The sequence below is a fragment of the Anas platyrhynchos genome, chromosome 13 (genome assembly GCF_047663525.1).
Source record: "Anas platyrhynchos isolate ZD024472 breed Pekin duck chromosome 13, IASCAAS_PekinDuck_T2T, whole genome shotgun sequence".
In the NCBI taxonomy this organism is placed as follows: domain Eukaryota; kingdom Metazoa; phylum Chordata; class Aves; order Anseriformes; family Anatidae; genus Anas; species Anas platyrhynchos.
The window spans coordinates 15,204,890-15,223,072 of NC_092599.1; the positions used below are offsets into that span (position 1 = coordinate 15,204,890).

The 18,183-nt window shown below is 40.3% G+C and overlaps 1 protein-coding gene across 2 annotated transcripts in view; it reads right to left on the reverse strand.

Annotated features, from left to right (window-relative positions):
* Nucleotides 1-18,183, reverse strand: part of POC1A (POC1 centriolar protein A) — a 54,646-nt gene that overhangs the window by 21,307 nt on the left and 15,156 nt on the right. For both annotated transcript variants that reach the window (XM_027467638.3, XM_005030569.6), the window contains 2 exons: nucleotides 8,853-8,921; nucleotides 6,175-6,273 (listed from right to left, as the gene is read on the reverse strand). In XM_027467638.3, coding sequence (XP_027323439.1) covers nucleotides 6,175-6,273; nucleotides 8,853-8,921 — 168 coding nt within the window. The remainder of the gene's footprint in view (nucleotides 1-6,174; nucleotides 6,274-8,852; nucleotides 8,922-18,183) is intronic.

An 18,183-nucleotide genomic window follows, 5' to 3' on the forward strand; every position in this document is an offset into this window, starting at 1 on the left:
GGCCCCAGAGAGCTGACTGATGATCAATGATCAGATCATTGTTTTCACACATTTTTCTTTAAGAAAATTTATGACTTACCACCACTGTCAGATCTTAGGCTTTTGTAGCAATTTCTTGTCAAACAAAAAATTACCTCCCAGGGAGCATAAACAATATTGAAGATGCATCAAAGTCTGTGTAGTTAGCAAAATAAGGGCACATCTCCTCTTTCTTCAGGCTGAAGTTAATTGTAGTTGATAATTATTCAGGCTCTAGTTTGTTCAGGAAAGACTTTCCAGTCAAAATGCAGGAGAGGCACACTGAACTGACAGTCTCTGTACAAAGTCTCCCGCACTACAACAAGGAATTTGTCTCCCATCTGTTTTGGAAAAATATACATTGAGGAACTAAGCATAATCCAATGCCTCATGGAAAAAAAAGAAGCGTAGAAAAAGGGCTAAATGTCTATCATCTTAACCAAAAGGCATATTTGAAGAGCCATGGGCTACTTATCGTTTGTTTAGAAGTCCTTTCTGCTGAAGCACTGCTCTTCCCAATCTTCACTAAGTCTGCTATGTCATTAGCCTTTGAATTTGGTAACTCTGCAATAGGGCACCATCTATCTTCTACGGAGTTAAGTATATTTAGAACATTTGTGCACGTGAGCTTTTAAAAAACACAAAGATTTCCTGGCAGAGGAGTGACAGAGGACAATTTTGCCTCTCTGCCCACATGACTTTGGTCTCCCAAACTGTCCGAGAAAAGGACTATTCCCATGGGCAGTTCTCAGCATCATGCTGGGAGCTGAGAACTAAGCTGTGTTTTCTGAGCAAGGGTAGCTCTGACACTTGCTGGCTTTGTCATTTGACCTTATCCTACAGCTTATCTCCAAACCAAAATGCTTTCGCACGTACAACTTTTCTCAGGAAAAATAACACTGCATCCACGTACAGCTTATCTTTGGGTTTTATGGCTGCAGATCTCATAACCAAGGTGGCAAGAGGAACACCTCCCATCACCACCTGTATGTTCTGCCGTGCTGGTTACCTCTCACCAGCCACACACAGCACTCGCAGACTGCCTTTTGGACATCCGAAGTCCTCCTTCCCCCATTAAAGACTGCTTTGCCTCTGAGGTTCTACAACCTGAACAACTCTTGGAGTATTTTTCTTCGAAAAGTTTGATGCAATGGCAAAAGGGTCAGAGGCTGAGGTGGAAAGTCTCCTCAGCAGTCCCTCTTTGCCTTGTAGTACCTGGCACAAGGACTTACAACGTAGAATCATAGAAGGCACATTTGTATTTATATTTAAGATCAAAAAAGGAATCTCTCCATCAATTACTATTTCCTATTTTCCACAACATCATGTTAAAAACAACGTTTACCAACTTAGCTCATGCATTTTTTTTTATCCATCAATTTCAGTGAGTGTACAAATTTAGATAAATACCCAAGCACTTTCTAAGTGCCCATGTGACATCAACCGTTCAGCATTTGTTCGTAACACTTTACCATACATAGTCTTCTTGGAATTAGTCAAACAATAGCAGCAAATCTGTCACATAATGAAACAAATGTTAATGTATACTCGTGTTGGCTGTAACTGCACGTGCAAAGCTTTGTATGAAGCTTCCCTTGTATCTGAGGGGAAAAAAACAGCACCACCAAAAACCCAAAATAAAACATTTATCCACCCTCTCCAAAAAGAGCAAATAGTAGGATTAAGTAAATATTTCCAGAACGTACCAGATTTTAGAGTCCTTTGATCTGATCCTGCACAATTCTTCATACAGACAGACCCTTATGCTCAGAGTTTGTTATCCCAGGACAATCGTAAGAGCCCACACATATGAAACTACAGGCGAAAATCTATGCCTCTTATTCTGCATTTCCTTTAGGTCCTCACTGCTCAATACTTTGGATTAAAACATAAATTTATTTGTACTTAGATTCCAGCTCAAAGCAAACATGTAAATCAAGACACGGGACTATAAGACTTGGTTTCCTCCCATGAGCTTCATGCAGAGCTCATCAGGAGTGCTCATCACCCTTAACTTAGGTTTTCAAGGCAGTTAGGCAACACTTCGTAGCAGCAATTATTAGTTTATATCTTGTCAGCAAGCATTCCAGGGATATCATAACTCTGATCTAACATATAGAATCTCTCACATCTAAACTAACATATATTTACTATTTACCTATTTACTATTTACCTCCGACAGCTTTAGTGTTCTTTATATCACATTTTAGTGTTTATTGTTTTACACCACAGCCATAACTATAATTCCTGCCCATCGTGGCCTTCTTTCATTTGCAATAGCCCGTGCACAGAGTATTTTTACTTTCAAAGCAAGCTGCATCTCCCAAGCCTCATGTATTTACAGAAAACACAAGCAGGTGGGCAGAGCAACTTTGAAGTTCACACCTATTGCTGCAAACAAGCCCAATACCCTGATTCATAATGAACTTTAACCAACTGCCTGAGAAACCAGCATCTTCTAAAGGCTTCAGTCTCCACCTGCATATTGAAATGAAGAGTGTTTTAGAGCAAGTTTGTTTTCAAGCTCACCAACCCTGACAGGATTTTTCATGCCTCTTTTATCCCACAGGTTGTTTAGGATTCTTCTTTTCTCCCTATCCATCTCAATGACTAGTTTCTGTATCTGCATTCAGTTCTTCGTTCTTAGTGCTTGCATGCAAGTCTGACTCTCCCTACAAGAAAATGAATACAAAACAATGTTTTTATATAGCCGCTGCTTTGGTTAGTATTCATGCTTTCACAATACTTCAGGAAAAAAATAAAGTTACACCATACAAGAAAGCGTAAGCTCTTTTTTTGAGAACTATCATCCTTGCCTTAAGGAAAAGGTGAAAACAGACTCAGATGTGTCAAAAACAATGTTCATATATTTTAGGGGTACAGAAAATGAATAACAACCTACATGCTTTTGGCACGTAACTACATTTAAAAGAACATCTGCAAAATCTCATGCTTATTCCAGAAGCAGAATCTCGGTACACTAACACAGCAGTAGAGAAGAATAAAGCAGTTTCCCTTTCCATCGAAGGAAAGGATGACCTCAGTCTGAAATTAAAAACTACAGGTTGCTGTTTTAAGTCTTTTTGATGGGAGAGAAGCGGGAGAAATAATACTGACCTCAGCTACACAAAATGCATCAAAATAATTACTTCATAACTTAAAAAGGCAGCATTTGGCTCAAAATAGAAAGGAAGCACTTTTAAAGCTGAATATATAGTGAAATACAAGTCTTGCACTAAGCTGTAGTGGTACTCTTCAAAAACAGCCCAGCATAACACATTTCTAAAAGAAAAAAATCGAAGACCTTCACTTGAAAGAAAAGAATTAGGCTGCCATGAGTGGACAATTTCTTACAGAGTCAGAATTTCCATGTTCAGGTTACATTTACATTCCTCAGAATAAGAAGCCAAGCTATTTTTGGAGAGATTAGCTTCTTTTTTAATAGCTAAGAACATTTTGTATCAATCTGAAATTTAAACTTAGGATATTCAAAACAAGCTGGCAGACTACATTGTTTACCCTTCCTCAAACTTTTAGCAATAACTGTGTTAATATTCAAGCACTGCATTCTTAAGAACCCAAAATTCAAGAGCACTGAGCACAAGTCATATTTTGTATTTCCATTCTCATCGAGCACAGTGAGCCATTCATTAGCAGAGACCAGATGCAGGCTCTGCTTCTGCATATTGCAATTGCTCTGGAAACAAAACAGCCGACACCACCAAAAGTTTCACTACTTTGGCATCACAGACCACAGTGCAACACGAGACAAGCACAGGAACTTCACTCCTTTAGAGCAGCTCAAAGCAGCATCACACTTTCAAAGCAGAGCAATGCTCCCAACCATTTCATGAGAGTCTGTCAAAGGTTTAAATTAAAAGTCCCTATAGATGCTAACAGCTAACCCAGCAGGTCTGCTGGGAGCCTCATTTATGTTGTTCAGACTGAAAGGTAACACCACATTTGGCCAAGGAGTAAATAGGAGGGAAGAATCCCACTGACTACCACTCTCAGTTTGAACTTAGAGAAGTTGCCATAACATGGTAACTTTCCCACATCTTTTATATTCCAGTACTGCCACTGGGAACAGCTGCTCCCACACTGCATGCCCAAGCCAAAGGGCTCATTTGGGTGGCTCACTCCTCTGAAGTAATTCAGGTCCCCAGATCAAAGCACATCTCTTCCATGTGATTCAGCATGGATTCACTTTGCCCTCTGTAAAAACACAGCACCTGGTGCAAACCTTCAAAGATTTTGTGGTGTCCTGCTTCCCATAGGCACAGAGTGCAAGTGGAGAAAACATTGGCCAGCTACCACCACGTGGCACGAACTCACCTGTCGGTAGCACACAAGGGGTCCCATCAGCATCCATCAGAGGTTTTGGCAGGTAAACCCTCTTCTCACAGGGAAACAGTTTTGTCAGAGGGACCAACATTCAAGGGGGTGAGTCACTGCTCAGCAGTTTAGTTCAACAGCTACTTTCAATACATATCACATCATCTGCTGAGAGGTTCTATACCAATGACTAAGCTTTAGAAGAGATCAGGCATTTCCTATCCCCCTGTGTTAAATTACTACTGGATAATATGCACTGGTAATAACAGCAGTACAAATGGGGGTAAAGTTACCACCACCTCATGTTAGAGGACACCTCGTCTACACTGTTTATGTCACTCCTTTTAATATCATGAACTGAAAAAGCACTTCTTCCATAAAGGCTCTCTCTTCTACACTTTAACACAGAATTATATTAGGCAAAGTATCTTAAATTTAAACTGAGAGTTCAAAGTTAGTCCAGTTCAATGAGCTAATAAACATAGAGGTCATTGGACTGTTAGTTTCATAGCCTGCATAACTTAAAAGTTAGGACACTGGAGAAGACAAGAAGAAAGATATCAGTCTTATCCAAAGCTAGACAGGATTATTGTGGACTTTCCATCTCCTTCCATGACTGATCCTGACCTTTCTGTCCTTCCCAATTTTTATTGCTTCTCTTGACAAAGCACATCATAAGGCATCAGGTTCAGAGCTATACAGCAAGTTACACACAAACCTTGTTTGTCAAAATACCATGGCTATTCCAACACCTCCAGCAACGGACTGAGGTTCTATCAAGTAAAAACACTATTATATTGAAGAGAGAACATAGTTTAGTAGCCCAGAAAAGGGTATCTAAAGATAAGATACAGATACTGCCACGGAGCAAGAGATGACTGTTAGAAGCTCAGCTTTCAATTAAGGCATACCACATACACATAAACCTACTGATTCACAACCCACTTTTAAGCTTCCAACCCATGTTGAACCAGATGTACTAAAATTGTCACAGTAATAACATATTTCAGAATCCTGCAGTAATACTTGAACATACCAAAAATATCCAAAGATTTTTAAGACAATACAAAAACTCAAGTGTGTTTTGAATGCATTTCACAATGTGCAAAAATCAGAACTTGGGATGGCAGCAACTTTAAAGGGTTAATCTTGTAATAGATATCTAACAAGGTGTGTAACATCAATGCTACACTTAGATCAGCGCATCATTCTGAATTATTCAGCTGATGAATTCATCCATTAGGTACAGTCAGAACTCAAATGTCTCTTCACATGTGGTTCAGGGAACGGATGTGAACTGATGTCTCCAAATAGGCAGGAACAAAGCTCTAATACAACGTGTCACCTATTTCTCCTGTGCATTACGTCTCTCCGCAGAGGTTTCTTTAGTCTTTGTTAGCTCTCAATGAAAAGATATTCTGAACATCTATTTTCAGCTTGCTTGCTTGCTTTCTGCTTTTACCTGTTACACCCGTGCTTTTCATGTTTTTTATTTTTTGGGGGTGGGTGGGCAAGGAGAGATGGAGGTGTATAACATTGTCCAAGCCTACCACACATTCCTAAATGCTAATGCTAATAAAAATGCATGCGCATGCACTAAATTTATTTCTCTCTATATGTAATATTCCTATGAGGTAAGTATAGCTAAATAAACCAGAAACAACATCAAACTGGGAAATAACAGACATCTTACAACTCAAATTAATACCAAGGAAAAAGACAGCTCTGTAGCTCAAACACCTGAAATCAAGTCACATGGTTTTCAAGTTGTAGGAAATGTTCCAGAAAGGAACCTTATGGAATTTCTGCATGCTGACCTACCAGACTGTGATAGGTCCCATCAACACTAGAGCCAGACTTCTGTGTTTTCAGCACTTCACCATAGTCTGCTGCATCAAAATTGGTCTTCCATACCATCACCTGCAGAAGAAAGGCAAGTGGCTAAGTTGTGTCTATTAAAACTTTTCACCCACATTAGCTTACAGGTCAATTTTGTCAACTCGTCAGAGAAGAAAAGGCAGCTACACACCAGGCTTGCCTAAGAAAGCTTTGCCATCAATCAAGTTAAAGAGCTGCTATTTGTAAACATGCTACTGAATAGAGCTGTACTGAATAGAGCTTAATTCTCAGTGGGAAAGTGATCTCTTCCAACATTCCAAGAGTCAGGAACATCATGAAAACAGAGCAACCTAGATAACTTCAAAGCAACATCTTGATGAAAAGGAAAGATTAGTACTTTGAGATTAACACTAGAGATCTTGAGCTGGTTTGTCAGCTAAATACCAAAATTAAATCTGACTTAAAGGCATCTTTTCTTCATAATGCAGTATTTATTTCAGAAGAGATGAGGAGTTACAACCGGACTTTTAATACAAAAAAAAAAAACACTTCAACATATCAAGAGCAAATCTATGGAGTAAAATCCTTACCAATGACACTCTCTGTAAGTCGAAAAAGTTTAAGAGCATCAATCAACTATTTCAGAAGTCTGAAAGACATCTATGAATCTGATCAGTTCATTTTGGTTAACAGAAACATATGTGTTTATGCTTCACTTGCAAGGTTTCATTCCCGCCTTCTGTGAAGTGTAAAAAGACTTTTTTGTACTTGCACAGTGAACCAGTAAGGCCATTCAGCTGCGTAAAAGGAAAACATGATGCTGTTATGGGACAAACCATCTCTTGACAGCTTTACAGGTCAGTGAACTGAAGTGGTCAGCTAGTTGGACCGGATGAACTTTGAAGGTCCCTTCCAACTGAACTATTCTACTCTATTCAGTAAACATGCCTTTTCAGACGGGCTACATGTTGTTTATGAAGGGATTTAGACATTTTCTCTCTGACCTCTAGAGATGTTCTTGATTATTGTCATTAGTTCTCATATTTCTCCTGGATCCAGAAAGCTAGAGTTTGATGAGATCTATTCCAGAGAAAAATCTTACACACAAAGACTAATGCTGTTTTTAATACATACATGTATGTGAAAGTTCTTTCTCCATGCACAAAAGGAAGCATTGCCTACATTTTCACATGTAAACCTGAGAGGAAAGAGGCAATTCCTTCACAAAAGCTAGGTCCAGGAAAGCCAACATTCCCAATACATGCATTCAGCAATACACACAACCTTGAGCTGTGATGGTACTGATGGCCAAAAATGTCAGTAACATGAACACACGCCATAAATATACCTTTACAAAACAGCTTCTAGGGAAGCATAGCTATTTAGTCTCTCAATTAACAATGCAAGGAGATGCTTTGAGGCGAAAGAATGAACCTCATTTGCAATGGCCATTACTCTGTAATGAAATCCCAACCAAATGAAAGATAAACAGGACCCAATTAAAAAAGAAAAAAAGTCTAAAGAAATTTACACAGTAGAAAAGTATAGGCTAACACATCCTCTCAAGATAAAAACAAACAAAACATTCTTGGCTATGACTAGAAATCAACAACAAAAATAGAATTTCTAAGAAGTTTTCTATAGAAAATAAATAACAATGAATTACAGTGTAACTGCAGCTTCCAACATCACACTAGGGCTCTTTCAGGAGAAAGAAACAAGAGCAGAAAATGCATACTTATTCCTTGTGTTAGATAAGCACTTCAAGAGCAAACCTTAATAGAGTAAACGCTGTGTAATTTTATAGGGAAAAAAAAAAAAACAACACTAGAAATGTCTCTCTTGAGATAGCCTGTTTAAAATCTTTTTAAGAAAAAGAAAGGTGTTATTAAAGAGACAGGATGGTAAGCTATGCCACCTATCTTAGCATAAAATGGAGTTAAAATGCAGTAGATCATGTAACTGTCATGAACTACAGGCCTAGGACTGGTTTTGTTTCTTCCTGGATAGTATGCTGAAAACGTACGTTAAAAAAAATGCAACTAATTTCAGCATGGTCTGGATGTATTGGATATGTTTTTGCTTTCTCCCAGGGAACAGAAAAGAAAACCCAGCAGCTTTTAAACAAATGTGAATCAGGATTATAATCCAAAAGCAGAAGCAAAAGGAAGAGACAACTGCTATGTCCACCATAGCACTTTACAGCAGCATGACACACCTAGACAATCCCAGAGCACAAATGAAGCTCAGAGAAAAGTCCAGCTCTGACTCAGAAAGCCATGTAATTGCAGCATCAGCACAGCTTTGCACCAGCTCCTCCCACCACCAGAAAGACTTGCAGCCTACGTTCATGTCCAATCAGACTCAAAGCCATCTGGGGAGATGGCTTAGCCACAGCCTCTGAAATAAAACTGAAAGGACAGATTTAAGGGAGGAGAACCCTGAGGAACATGAAATACAACCTTGCCCTTTAGATCAATGGGCTCTGGGAGAGCATTCAGGAAATCATCACCTCATTTCCTCAGATAGAAAACTCTGTGCTTAATATTTTTCACTTTCTTTTTCTCTTCTAAATATCATTTTTCCTCTCTTTGAAAGCCGTAAGATGCCTAAAAAACAGTAACAGGGCACATAACTATCAAATAAAAACAGTGACATACCTGTTCATCAGAACCTCCAGAGGCAAAGAAGTCTCCCGCTCTTGAAAATGCTACACAGGTGGCTGGACCCTGTGAATAAGTTTAAAAGAAGCGTTTAAAAAAAAGTGGGGAAAAAAGAAAAACAACAAAGTGTTACAAGCTCTATTTACTATACCTTTACAAAGTATTTCTCTTTTAATATCAGCAGGCTAAAGACCGAGTTTCAACTGCTCTTCTCTGTCAGGTAAACAGCCCACATTGATGTGCTAAGCTTGCTGGCACTTAAGGTTCCCCGTATTTTTGCCTGCAGTCTAAGATACTCACTCTTCAATACCCATGGCTTGTTCCTCGCTCCATCCCAGTGCTAAGTTTTACAGCTTCAGCCTTTGCCTTGTTTCCCCTCGGTCATCCTCTTCCCTTTAGAATTAGCATCTCCTAAAGCTTTTAAGAATTGGTGAAACTGAGTTTTGTTAAGCACAGACACCCAAAGGAAAGGTTCTAAGTAGAAAAGGAGGTTTACATACACAGACACACACAGCTCTGCATCAAACGGTGCACTGATAGACTATGAGAATAAAAATACCCCAGCTACTGACAGTTCTGAGCATTCACAAAACATAAGCCATTCCTCATAAAAACACAAGGTTTTTTAGAAATTGGAACCTGAAAGATGGAGTTACCACTCCCCAAACTGCCAAGCCTTCAGAGTTTGTTTTCCAAGCTCCTCTTCACACCATGATTATTAGAAACATGAATGAAAAGCCCACTAAACCAAGATTTCCCCATAACCATATAGCTCCGGGAACTAGAACGTCAAGAACTACCAAAAATCTTCAAGACCCTGACAGCACAAGACAACATATTTCACAGACTACTGTGTGCAATAGAATTGCCTTGGAAAAATCACATCTTTTCTCTGCACACTTTCTCAACAGCCTGTCTTTGAAAAATAAGCAGCTGCCACTAAGGGACAGCATAACACATGACTGATCAATAGGTAGGATGAGATGCAAGAGATGAAAGACAATCAGTTCTATCACGAAGGAAAGGGTTGTTTTCCTTCTCTTTGTTAGTTTTTTTGTTTTTAGTCATCACCTGGTCTCCTATGTATTTATAGGATATTCCATGTAAGCTACTCCCTACAGAAGACCCAAGACTTAAAGCTCTTGTCATTCCACTGTGATGTAATTTCACAACATGCCTGACATGCTATCAGCCAAACCAATCACTTTGCATCAATTAATTTGGCCAAGGTTAGAGGCATTTCAAATCAAGGAATCTGTACAAGCAGAATAACCGAATGCACAAGACTCACAGCAGAATCCAATTCATCTCGGAGACTTGGTTGTCAAAAATCCACTTAGTACAAGATCATGGTTCTCAGCACAGGAGGAAGAAAAAGGCACAGTTTTCTGAGGAGCACTGCAAAGAAGAATAGGGGGCAGAAGAGTGGCAGACAGCAGCAGAGCAGCACGAACAGGTACCTGCAGCACCACTGGAGAATGCAAGAAGCAGGCAGGCACTCCTTACACACAGTTGTTTGCATTTTTAAGCTACAAGCTACAATCTATGCAGGCTTATGATAGTTGTCATGCTGCTAAGTGAAATATAGAAGGCTGGCTTAAAACAGCTTTTCTCCTAATAGTTTTAGAGAACAGATGCAAGAATGAACGCATCCAGGATCACTGTCATACAGCACAGGCACTGGCATTTTGAAGAAGCCTTGCACTTAAAAAAAAGGCATTTCTGAGAGACTAAATGGTACTCACTGCTAAAGCACTACTTGAGCAAAAGCATGCATCTCACACCATGCATTTATTTTATTGCATTTTCAACCTTTAAGCAAGCATGAAATGAAGGAGGAAGCACACAGGAAGGATGAGGCAGGCATCTTCTGACATGCAGCTAAACAGAGCCGGGAAATCGATAGGTTTGTTCGAGCACAGGCACCACAAACTATTCTGGTTAGAATAAACAGGCAAGGATCCAGACAGGAGGTTTTATGTTAACTGCTAAACCCTCTGTCTTGCAGACTGTTCTAAGCTTCTCCTCACTCTACATCAAGTTACAGGGATGAACTGTTCTAATAAGAGTTCACATCTTCCCAAAGGGCACTGCACAGGAATCCCAGATTCAGCTTATTTCTGGTTTCCCTTTATTCTTTACTTAAAAAAAAATAAAAAAATACTAAGACGAACAAATGCATCACTATAAATCCTGAAGCTTGACAAATACGTAATGATTACATTCAGGACAAATGCCCAACTGTCATTGCAACGTTTGTCCTACAGTCCACTGTGCTTTCAAATGTGCTGGCACAAGATAATGCCAGTAATCCTGTGTCTCAATGTGTTCGTGCCTGGTGTGAAGAGTTTTAGCCTCTTTAAAAAGCCACTAAGGTAATTCTATATTGTCATTTCACCTCAAGTAATTTCAAAAGGTTCCTGAAGCCTTCCATTAGGAAGATCTCGTTCTGGAGACATCTTGCCAGAATTGATTTTGTAGCAGCGATTTCAAAGTGCACACACAATCATTAGTGTAACTAATGCTGTCTTGGATGATCAAGCTTAAATACTGCAGGTATTTCCAGCAAGAGACTGCCATCGCTCAGCCAAGACAAAACTTGCTTCTGGTGCCTTCTCCCACCCACTTCCTCCAACCATTCAGCTCTCTGACCACACCAGGAATGCAAATTCTCTAAAGTAAATGGAAAAACAAGAGACAAGGAAGCAGAACAAGGACATAGCCAGAGAACTGCACAGGGGTCAATACTGCTCAAAGATAAAGTTTTTTGAATGCAGTGAGAAATGTAGCAGAAGGGAACAATTTATGCTGTCAGTGCACTGTCAGGGTATCAGATGCTGTATTTTAAAGAATTGGCCCCTGGAAATAAAGAAGTTGAGCTCTAACTAATAAACCAGAAAGGGTCAGGAGGGAAAGAAACCATTCAAGACCTTGCCTAAGACAAAATGTTCAGAACAGGATAAAGTGTAGAACACTGGAAAAAAGGTGTATATTTGTGAATTGTTTTTTAATCAGTCTACCTATTTCAGTGCATTTAGTCAGAATTTTGCACAATAAAAATCACATCAAAACAGGCACTGAACTGACTCCAAAGTCATGCCATTCTGAAGGGGGGGTAAAAAAAAAAAAAAAAGAAAAAAGGAAGTAGAGCAGAACACATTCCTCCCAAAATAGAAACTGATATCAAAGGCTGAATGTGCCTTTCTAAGTTGAAAGAAGAGGAACAAACAAGTCGATAGACACAACACCCTCTCCAGATTTGCTGACACAAATTACGTGAAAAGTCTTTTTGATACATGTACTTGCAGCAATCCCCCCAGATATAACAGGTTTGCTATAGCAACATACAAATAATAATTTGCCAAATATTTAAACTGTTAAATACTCTTTTAAATCAACTTTTTAAACAAACGTGAAAAAGTCACGCATAGTAAAAAAGCCAGTGATTAGGCATAGCCCAGCTTGCATTCATTCCAGGTAAGCATGGTGGAGATACAATATAGTTGTGATGATGTGGCTGGAGACTGAAGAATTTAAAGCCTCCTTCAGATTTTTTTTTTCCTTTAAACTTACTGTCTGCATTAAAAATGGCAAAAAGCAGCAGCTGCATATTCCTCTAGCCAAGCTGTCGGAAGAATTTTAGGCTTATTTCCCATGCAGCTAGAACATGTGGGGTGCAACCTTCTCGTAATGCACTTAGGGTTCAGGAGCTCCTGTTGCTGATACCAAGACACCAAGGCAGCAGGAGAAAACATTTTTATTTAGTCCTCAGGACACCACCAACATGAAAACTGTCAGGTTTTTGTGCACCTCAGAGTTTGAAATAATAGATTTTGGTGATACTGGGAGAGAACTGAAGGAAGCCTGAGGAAAAGTACAAAGAGCAAAAAGTCATTCACTGGAATTGTTGAGTGGGAAGAACATCACCACCAATCAATATTCAACTCATCTCCTCCGGTAAGGGAGCAGCACCAGGAAGGGTAGAGACAAACCCCAGGGAGCCTTGAAAGGAACAAACATCTCACACAATGGATGCAGCAGAGAAACCTGGAAACACACATACTTACATGGAAAAAAAAAAAAAGCAAAAGAAAAAAAGAGAAAGCCATACAAAAGGAATGATAACGGGATCAAACCCAGTCCTTTGCAGCCAAGATCCCAATGAACAAGATCTGGGCAAGATGAGACAGCCATAGCATGGTAGCTGAAGCTCCAGGTGCCATCCTACTTTCAGCTGCCTCCATTGGTATGAAAGGGCAGGCACAGCATCTTACACAATCTAATTTATGTGCAGACCACCCCCAAGAGACAGCAACTACTTTTTCTTTTCCCATCTTTGTGTTCTCCCATTTCCTACAGATCAGGGCTAATGATCACATGTCATTTATTGCTCCAGCAATCCATCTTGACCAGCTTATGCAAAACAAAGTGCAGCTTTAAGAAAAGATACTCTGAATTATTCTGAATGCCTTTAATGTAGTCTGCCTGCATTGTCTAAAGGGATGGTATCTGAAGGCAGGACACAGATTACAGCTCTGAATGACTGGCAGGATGATGGTAGCATCTGTAACAATTGACAAAAGCATGACAAGACACACCAGGACGAGCATCCCTGAAAACATAAGCTTTCAAAAAGTGAAGCTAAATAACAGATCACTAAAGAAATACTAAAGAAAGAGGCCAGGAGTTTGGTTTGGAGAAATGGAAATAAGCGTGGAGCAGAGAGTCATACCTACATGCAGAACACAGGTAAATGGGTACACACAATCACAAAAAAAGCCCTCTTGAAAGCTTTTCCTCCCCAGTAGAACCAGTAAAGGAAAGGGGACACATGACTTCAACAACAGCAGGGCCAACACTATCAATTTAAGTCAAGAGAGGACAGACTTCTCAGCTTCAGCTATGAGCAGAGCTAAGATTTTGGCTTGAGAATAACAAAAGGAAAAAAAGAGCCAGGCTGGAACTGGTCCAGGATTAAACCAGAGGAAAGAAATTTAATGATGCGTGTTCTTCAAGATGAAAGGAATAGCAGAGAGGTGGTTGGAGAGACAAGTGGGGTCAACAATGCTGGCAGAATTATTTAATCTTGTTATTATTTTTTTAATCTGGGAGAAAATAATGCATACCAGACAAGAGCCAGATAGATTAAGGGAGATGCCAAGAGCGGGTACAAGGCATAACTGGGGGAAGTGAGTAACTTAGTTCAAGGAGAGCTGCTTCTCCAGCTGCCACAGGGAAAAGAGGGAATGTACTATCCAGTACATTCATTCACACTCTCTTGGAACAAATGAACTAATGCAATGAGGAAAAAGGAGATGTGAATGGTGATGAGGTCTGAGGAGCAGATCAGAGGCAGCTAAATGCATGCTGGAATCCCAGGCATGAGATAATCAGTTCAAGGAATGAAAAATAAACAGGGCGGTCATTGCCACTGCTCACATTGCTTTCAACAGCTCCACAGCACGGGAGGAAGATGGCAAACAGATGGACCTGCAAAGGACAATGGGTAGAGGAGCAGGAGATGGAAAAAGTGATCAGGACAACTAGGAAAACACCAAGAGTGGGTGAGAAAACAGATAAATGCATTTGAGCATCAAACAGCATGGAGAGTCTGAGATGACATGTTGACCATCTTATTGGTGTCATCAGCAGAGATCAAAGAGAGTTCATTGAAGGACAAAACAAATTAACAGGCCTTCTAGTAAGGAGAGAGCACTGAGCAAAAACCTCATGTTTAATGATAGACTTGCTTGCAGCAAGGAACACCCAGCTATGAAGACCCACGGAAAAGGTGAAAGATGGGTCTGGAGAAGAAAGCTGAATTCAGGTAGAAAGGCAGAGCCAGGAAGAAGCAGAAGGGGCAGTAAAGGTAATAAAAGGTGACATCTAACACGGGTATTTCACAGCCTGGTACAGGATGCAATACATATTCCGCAGAAGAAGCATCAGACAGGAAAATCCAAATCTTAAAGAGATGAGCTAGGGAAAAAAATGGAGAAAAAAGTTATAAAAGCCAGGGATGCTTGTAGTCTTTTACAAACAGCATGGATATCCCAAAGACAACATGGAGAGAGGAGATGGTAATATATACTGGCAAATCAGGGGGTGCAGAGCAGAGTATTGTCCCCAAGTGGGTACAGGGTGGCAAAAGATAGGGGGCATGGAAAGAATCTGCATTCCACACGCTAAGAACAAGAGGGGAAAAAAAAGTTTAGCTACAGAAAGGTGGATTCCTGGAAACTGCACAAGGATGGTGACAGCACAAAGGAGAGAAAGGGAGAGGGAAAGAGAATTAAGGAGAAAAGGACAAAGGATGGAGGTGGTAATGGCAATGAGAGCCTTCCTCCATCACAAGTTAGGTGTGCTACAGCTTAGCACAGGGAAAAACAGTCCTGCTTCCCCAACACACTGGCACCTTGGAATTGCATCTCCAGCAGCTTTTCAATTCCTGAAAGCTTCAGTTAAAAAAAGAAAACAAAACAAAACAAAAACACCTGCTCAGAAGACCTTGCCCTTAAGTTAACCAGCAAAGCAGAGAGCACTTATGCCACCCAGGTAGGTAGAATGCAGCTACTCCATGGTTCAAGTTAAGGCTGCTCGGAGAACTGTAACTTTGCATTTTCTGGCTTCCTATTTATAAATACAACCATGCAGATGTTTTCTAAATATTTACCAAGAACTTCCATCCATTCCACTACAGAAGTCGTCTGGAAAAGCTCCAATCAAACCATCCCAAAAGGCAGACAGCACCGTATACATACTTGCTCTTTTCCAGCAACTATCCAGAGGTGACTTACACCCCCCAAACACTCTGTTCCTCCACGATGATTCAGTACCAGAGGTGGACTTACATACCAACCCCGTGCCTCATCTGTATGGCCTTAGGCAATAGCACTTCACAGCCCCAAGCACTCCAGAACTAAAATATGCAGCACGGTTCAGAATGATATTCCACAGCTGCAAGATGTCAGCTCCAAGCTGCAAGCTCCCATCTCTAATGATCCTTCTGCTACACCGCGGCCAGCTCCATTACAATTTTAAAAGACAGCAATGTAAACTTGGCAATCCTCCCTGTGTAAACTACAGCTAATCAGCTGGTAACAAAATCCTGGCGCTCCAGCAGTTGCGTCAGAGTATGTCTAAAGAACCTTAAGACTTTTTCCTTCAAGTGTCCGCTTGCATGCAGCCTTCCCAGAACAACATAACAGCAGTCAGCTGTCAGAATAAGAACTAAGGACCAACACAGTCACCCACACAAAGTCACAACTCAAGAATGTCTTCAGAACAGGCTGTTCATTTGGTGACTAACCCACAACCCTCGCTTAAAAAAGGCAAATCTACTTAATGACCAGAAAAATCCACCCCCACTTCATTTTTAGCCACTTTCAGATACTGGCAGAAATCACGGTGAGCCTGGAGGAAAAAGCCCTGAGTATCACATAGCCCCCAGTTATATGCCAGAGAAGCAGCCAGCAGAGGAATCTACCCCAGTAGCTTCTGATGAAAGCACTGCATGTTGTCCCCGCGGGTTGGTTACTGTGAACAAAGCAAAGTTTATCACAAGCTTTAAGTGGAAAAGATTTATCTGTAAAATTAGGCATTAAAACCCCCACAGCAATACAGGATGTATCAGCAGAGTGAATGCCAGCCCACAGGGCAATGCCAGGACTGGTTCTATACCCACCTCACCTTAATGTAATACCCTGAAAGAAGACCAGAATCCACTGCCAGCCGCTTTTATAACTCTACTTGTTTCCAGACTAACAGAGATATAATCCTAAAATGGCAACAACCCCTCAGCTGGGCTGCTGTCACAGTGCTTCCAGTGCCAGCTTGGTAACATCTGGCACTCTCTCCTGGTTACCTCACTGATAGCAAACTGTGGGGAACAAGAATGAAGGAGCTTTAACCCTACATCTGAACAGACAACTCAATAAACTGTTATTTTGCAGAAGTGCTGAGTTCAGTAGAGCATCAGTCTAAAGGGATTTCCTACTGCCTAATTCTGAATACTTTCATCACCAAAATTGATTTCAGATTCTCAAAGCAATTTTTTTGTGCAACTGCACTCTGTGAGAAGTTTAGAAGGGAGGAAGGAACGGAAAGCAGGTTCAGCCTCTAACCAAACAATAACCAGCCACATCACTTTCTAAGAGAAGAATTAAAGGTATCAAGATCCACTGTCCCTCCAGACTTATCCTTTTCCAGAAAGCTACCTCCTAAGCACTTGCATAACCAATTAATGCAAGGCACAAATATGAAAATGAGATTAGGACAACAGGTAAAACCCTTGCAGCCCTGTCTACACAGTCTAGTTCTGAAAATAAGAAAGTTTTATGCAGATGAGGTTTATGTGTTGGGATACTCAGTATTTATTATTTTCTTTGTATCTTTGTCTCATTCTTTTGAGCATTTAAACCCTTTGGTCAGTTTTATCAGATCTTGTCTTGAAGTAGAGTTTTAAGTATGAGACTGTTACTTTTACTCATTAAGATCATGAAAAAGAAGAGAAGTTTACTAATACACTATAAGAGAGAAGTTGCAGAACAACTTCAACTTTTTTTTTTTAGGTATCAGACAATGCAACCACTAAACATGAAGCCACAAGAAGCCAGAATTATCAATTTTGCAGCTTACACAGATGCTGTTAATGATCAGAACCACGCCTCCAACAGCTTCTGGCTGTGATTTTCCCCAGCTAGTACTGATGGCTCAAAACAGCCTCAATAATACGAGAGGGACAGGTAGATTAGGAATGTCTGTTCTTTGTCCCTTTAGAAAGGGAATCTTTAAAACAGGTTTGCTTTTTCATGACTTTGAGCCCCACTTAATATGGACAATGAAATTAGGTTATTTATTTCCATTTACCATTTTAAAAGAGAGCTCCAAGCATTCATATAATAAACCTAACAAGCAACACATCCAGCAGCATAATGCTAATAGGCCAATCAGTTAAACTTACCCAGCCAGCAGCATTTATCACCTTCAATTATTTAATTCAGTCAACTAACAAAATGGAAACGTGTGCGCAAATAACGTCCCAAAATGCATCTCCTCCATGTTACCACTACTGTTTGCAAGTGTCCTGTCAGACAAACAGTATTTATGCTCAAAACATGTCAGAAAGCCAAGTGCTGTTTGCACCTCTTTAGAGAAGGAGACAGTCTGAGCTGCAGTACAGACTACACGACAGGGTTAGAGTCTGGAGCACAGCACTGATGTGTCCTTTCAGTCTTAGGCTTGCATCCTCAGTGTTGAAGCTCCCTGTCTGTCTCGTTTCCTTATCCTCTCCACTCCTGCCTTATCTCCTTTCCTCCCCATATGACTT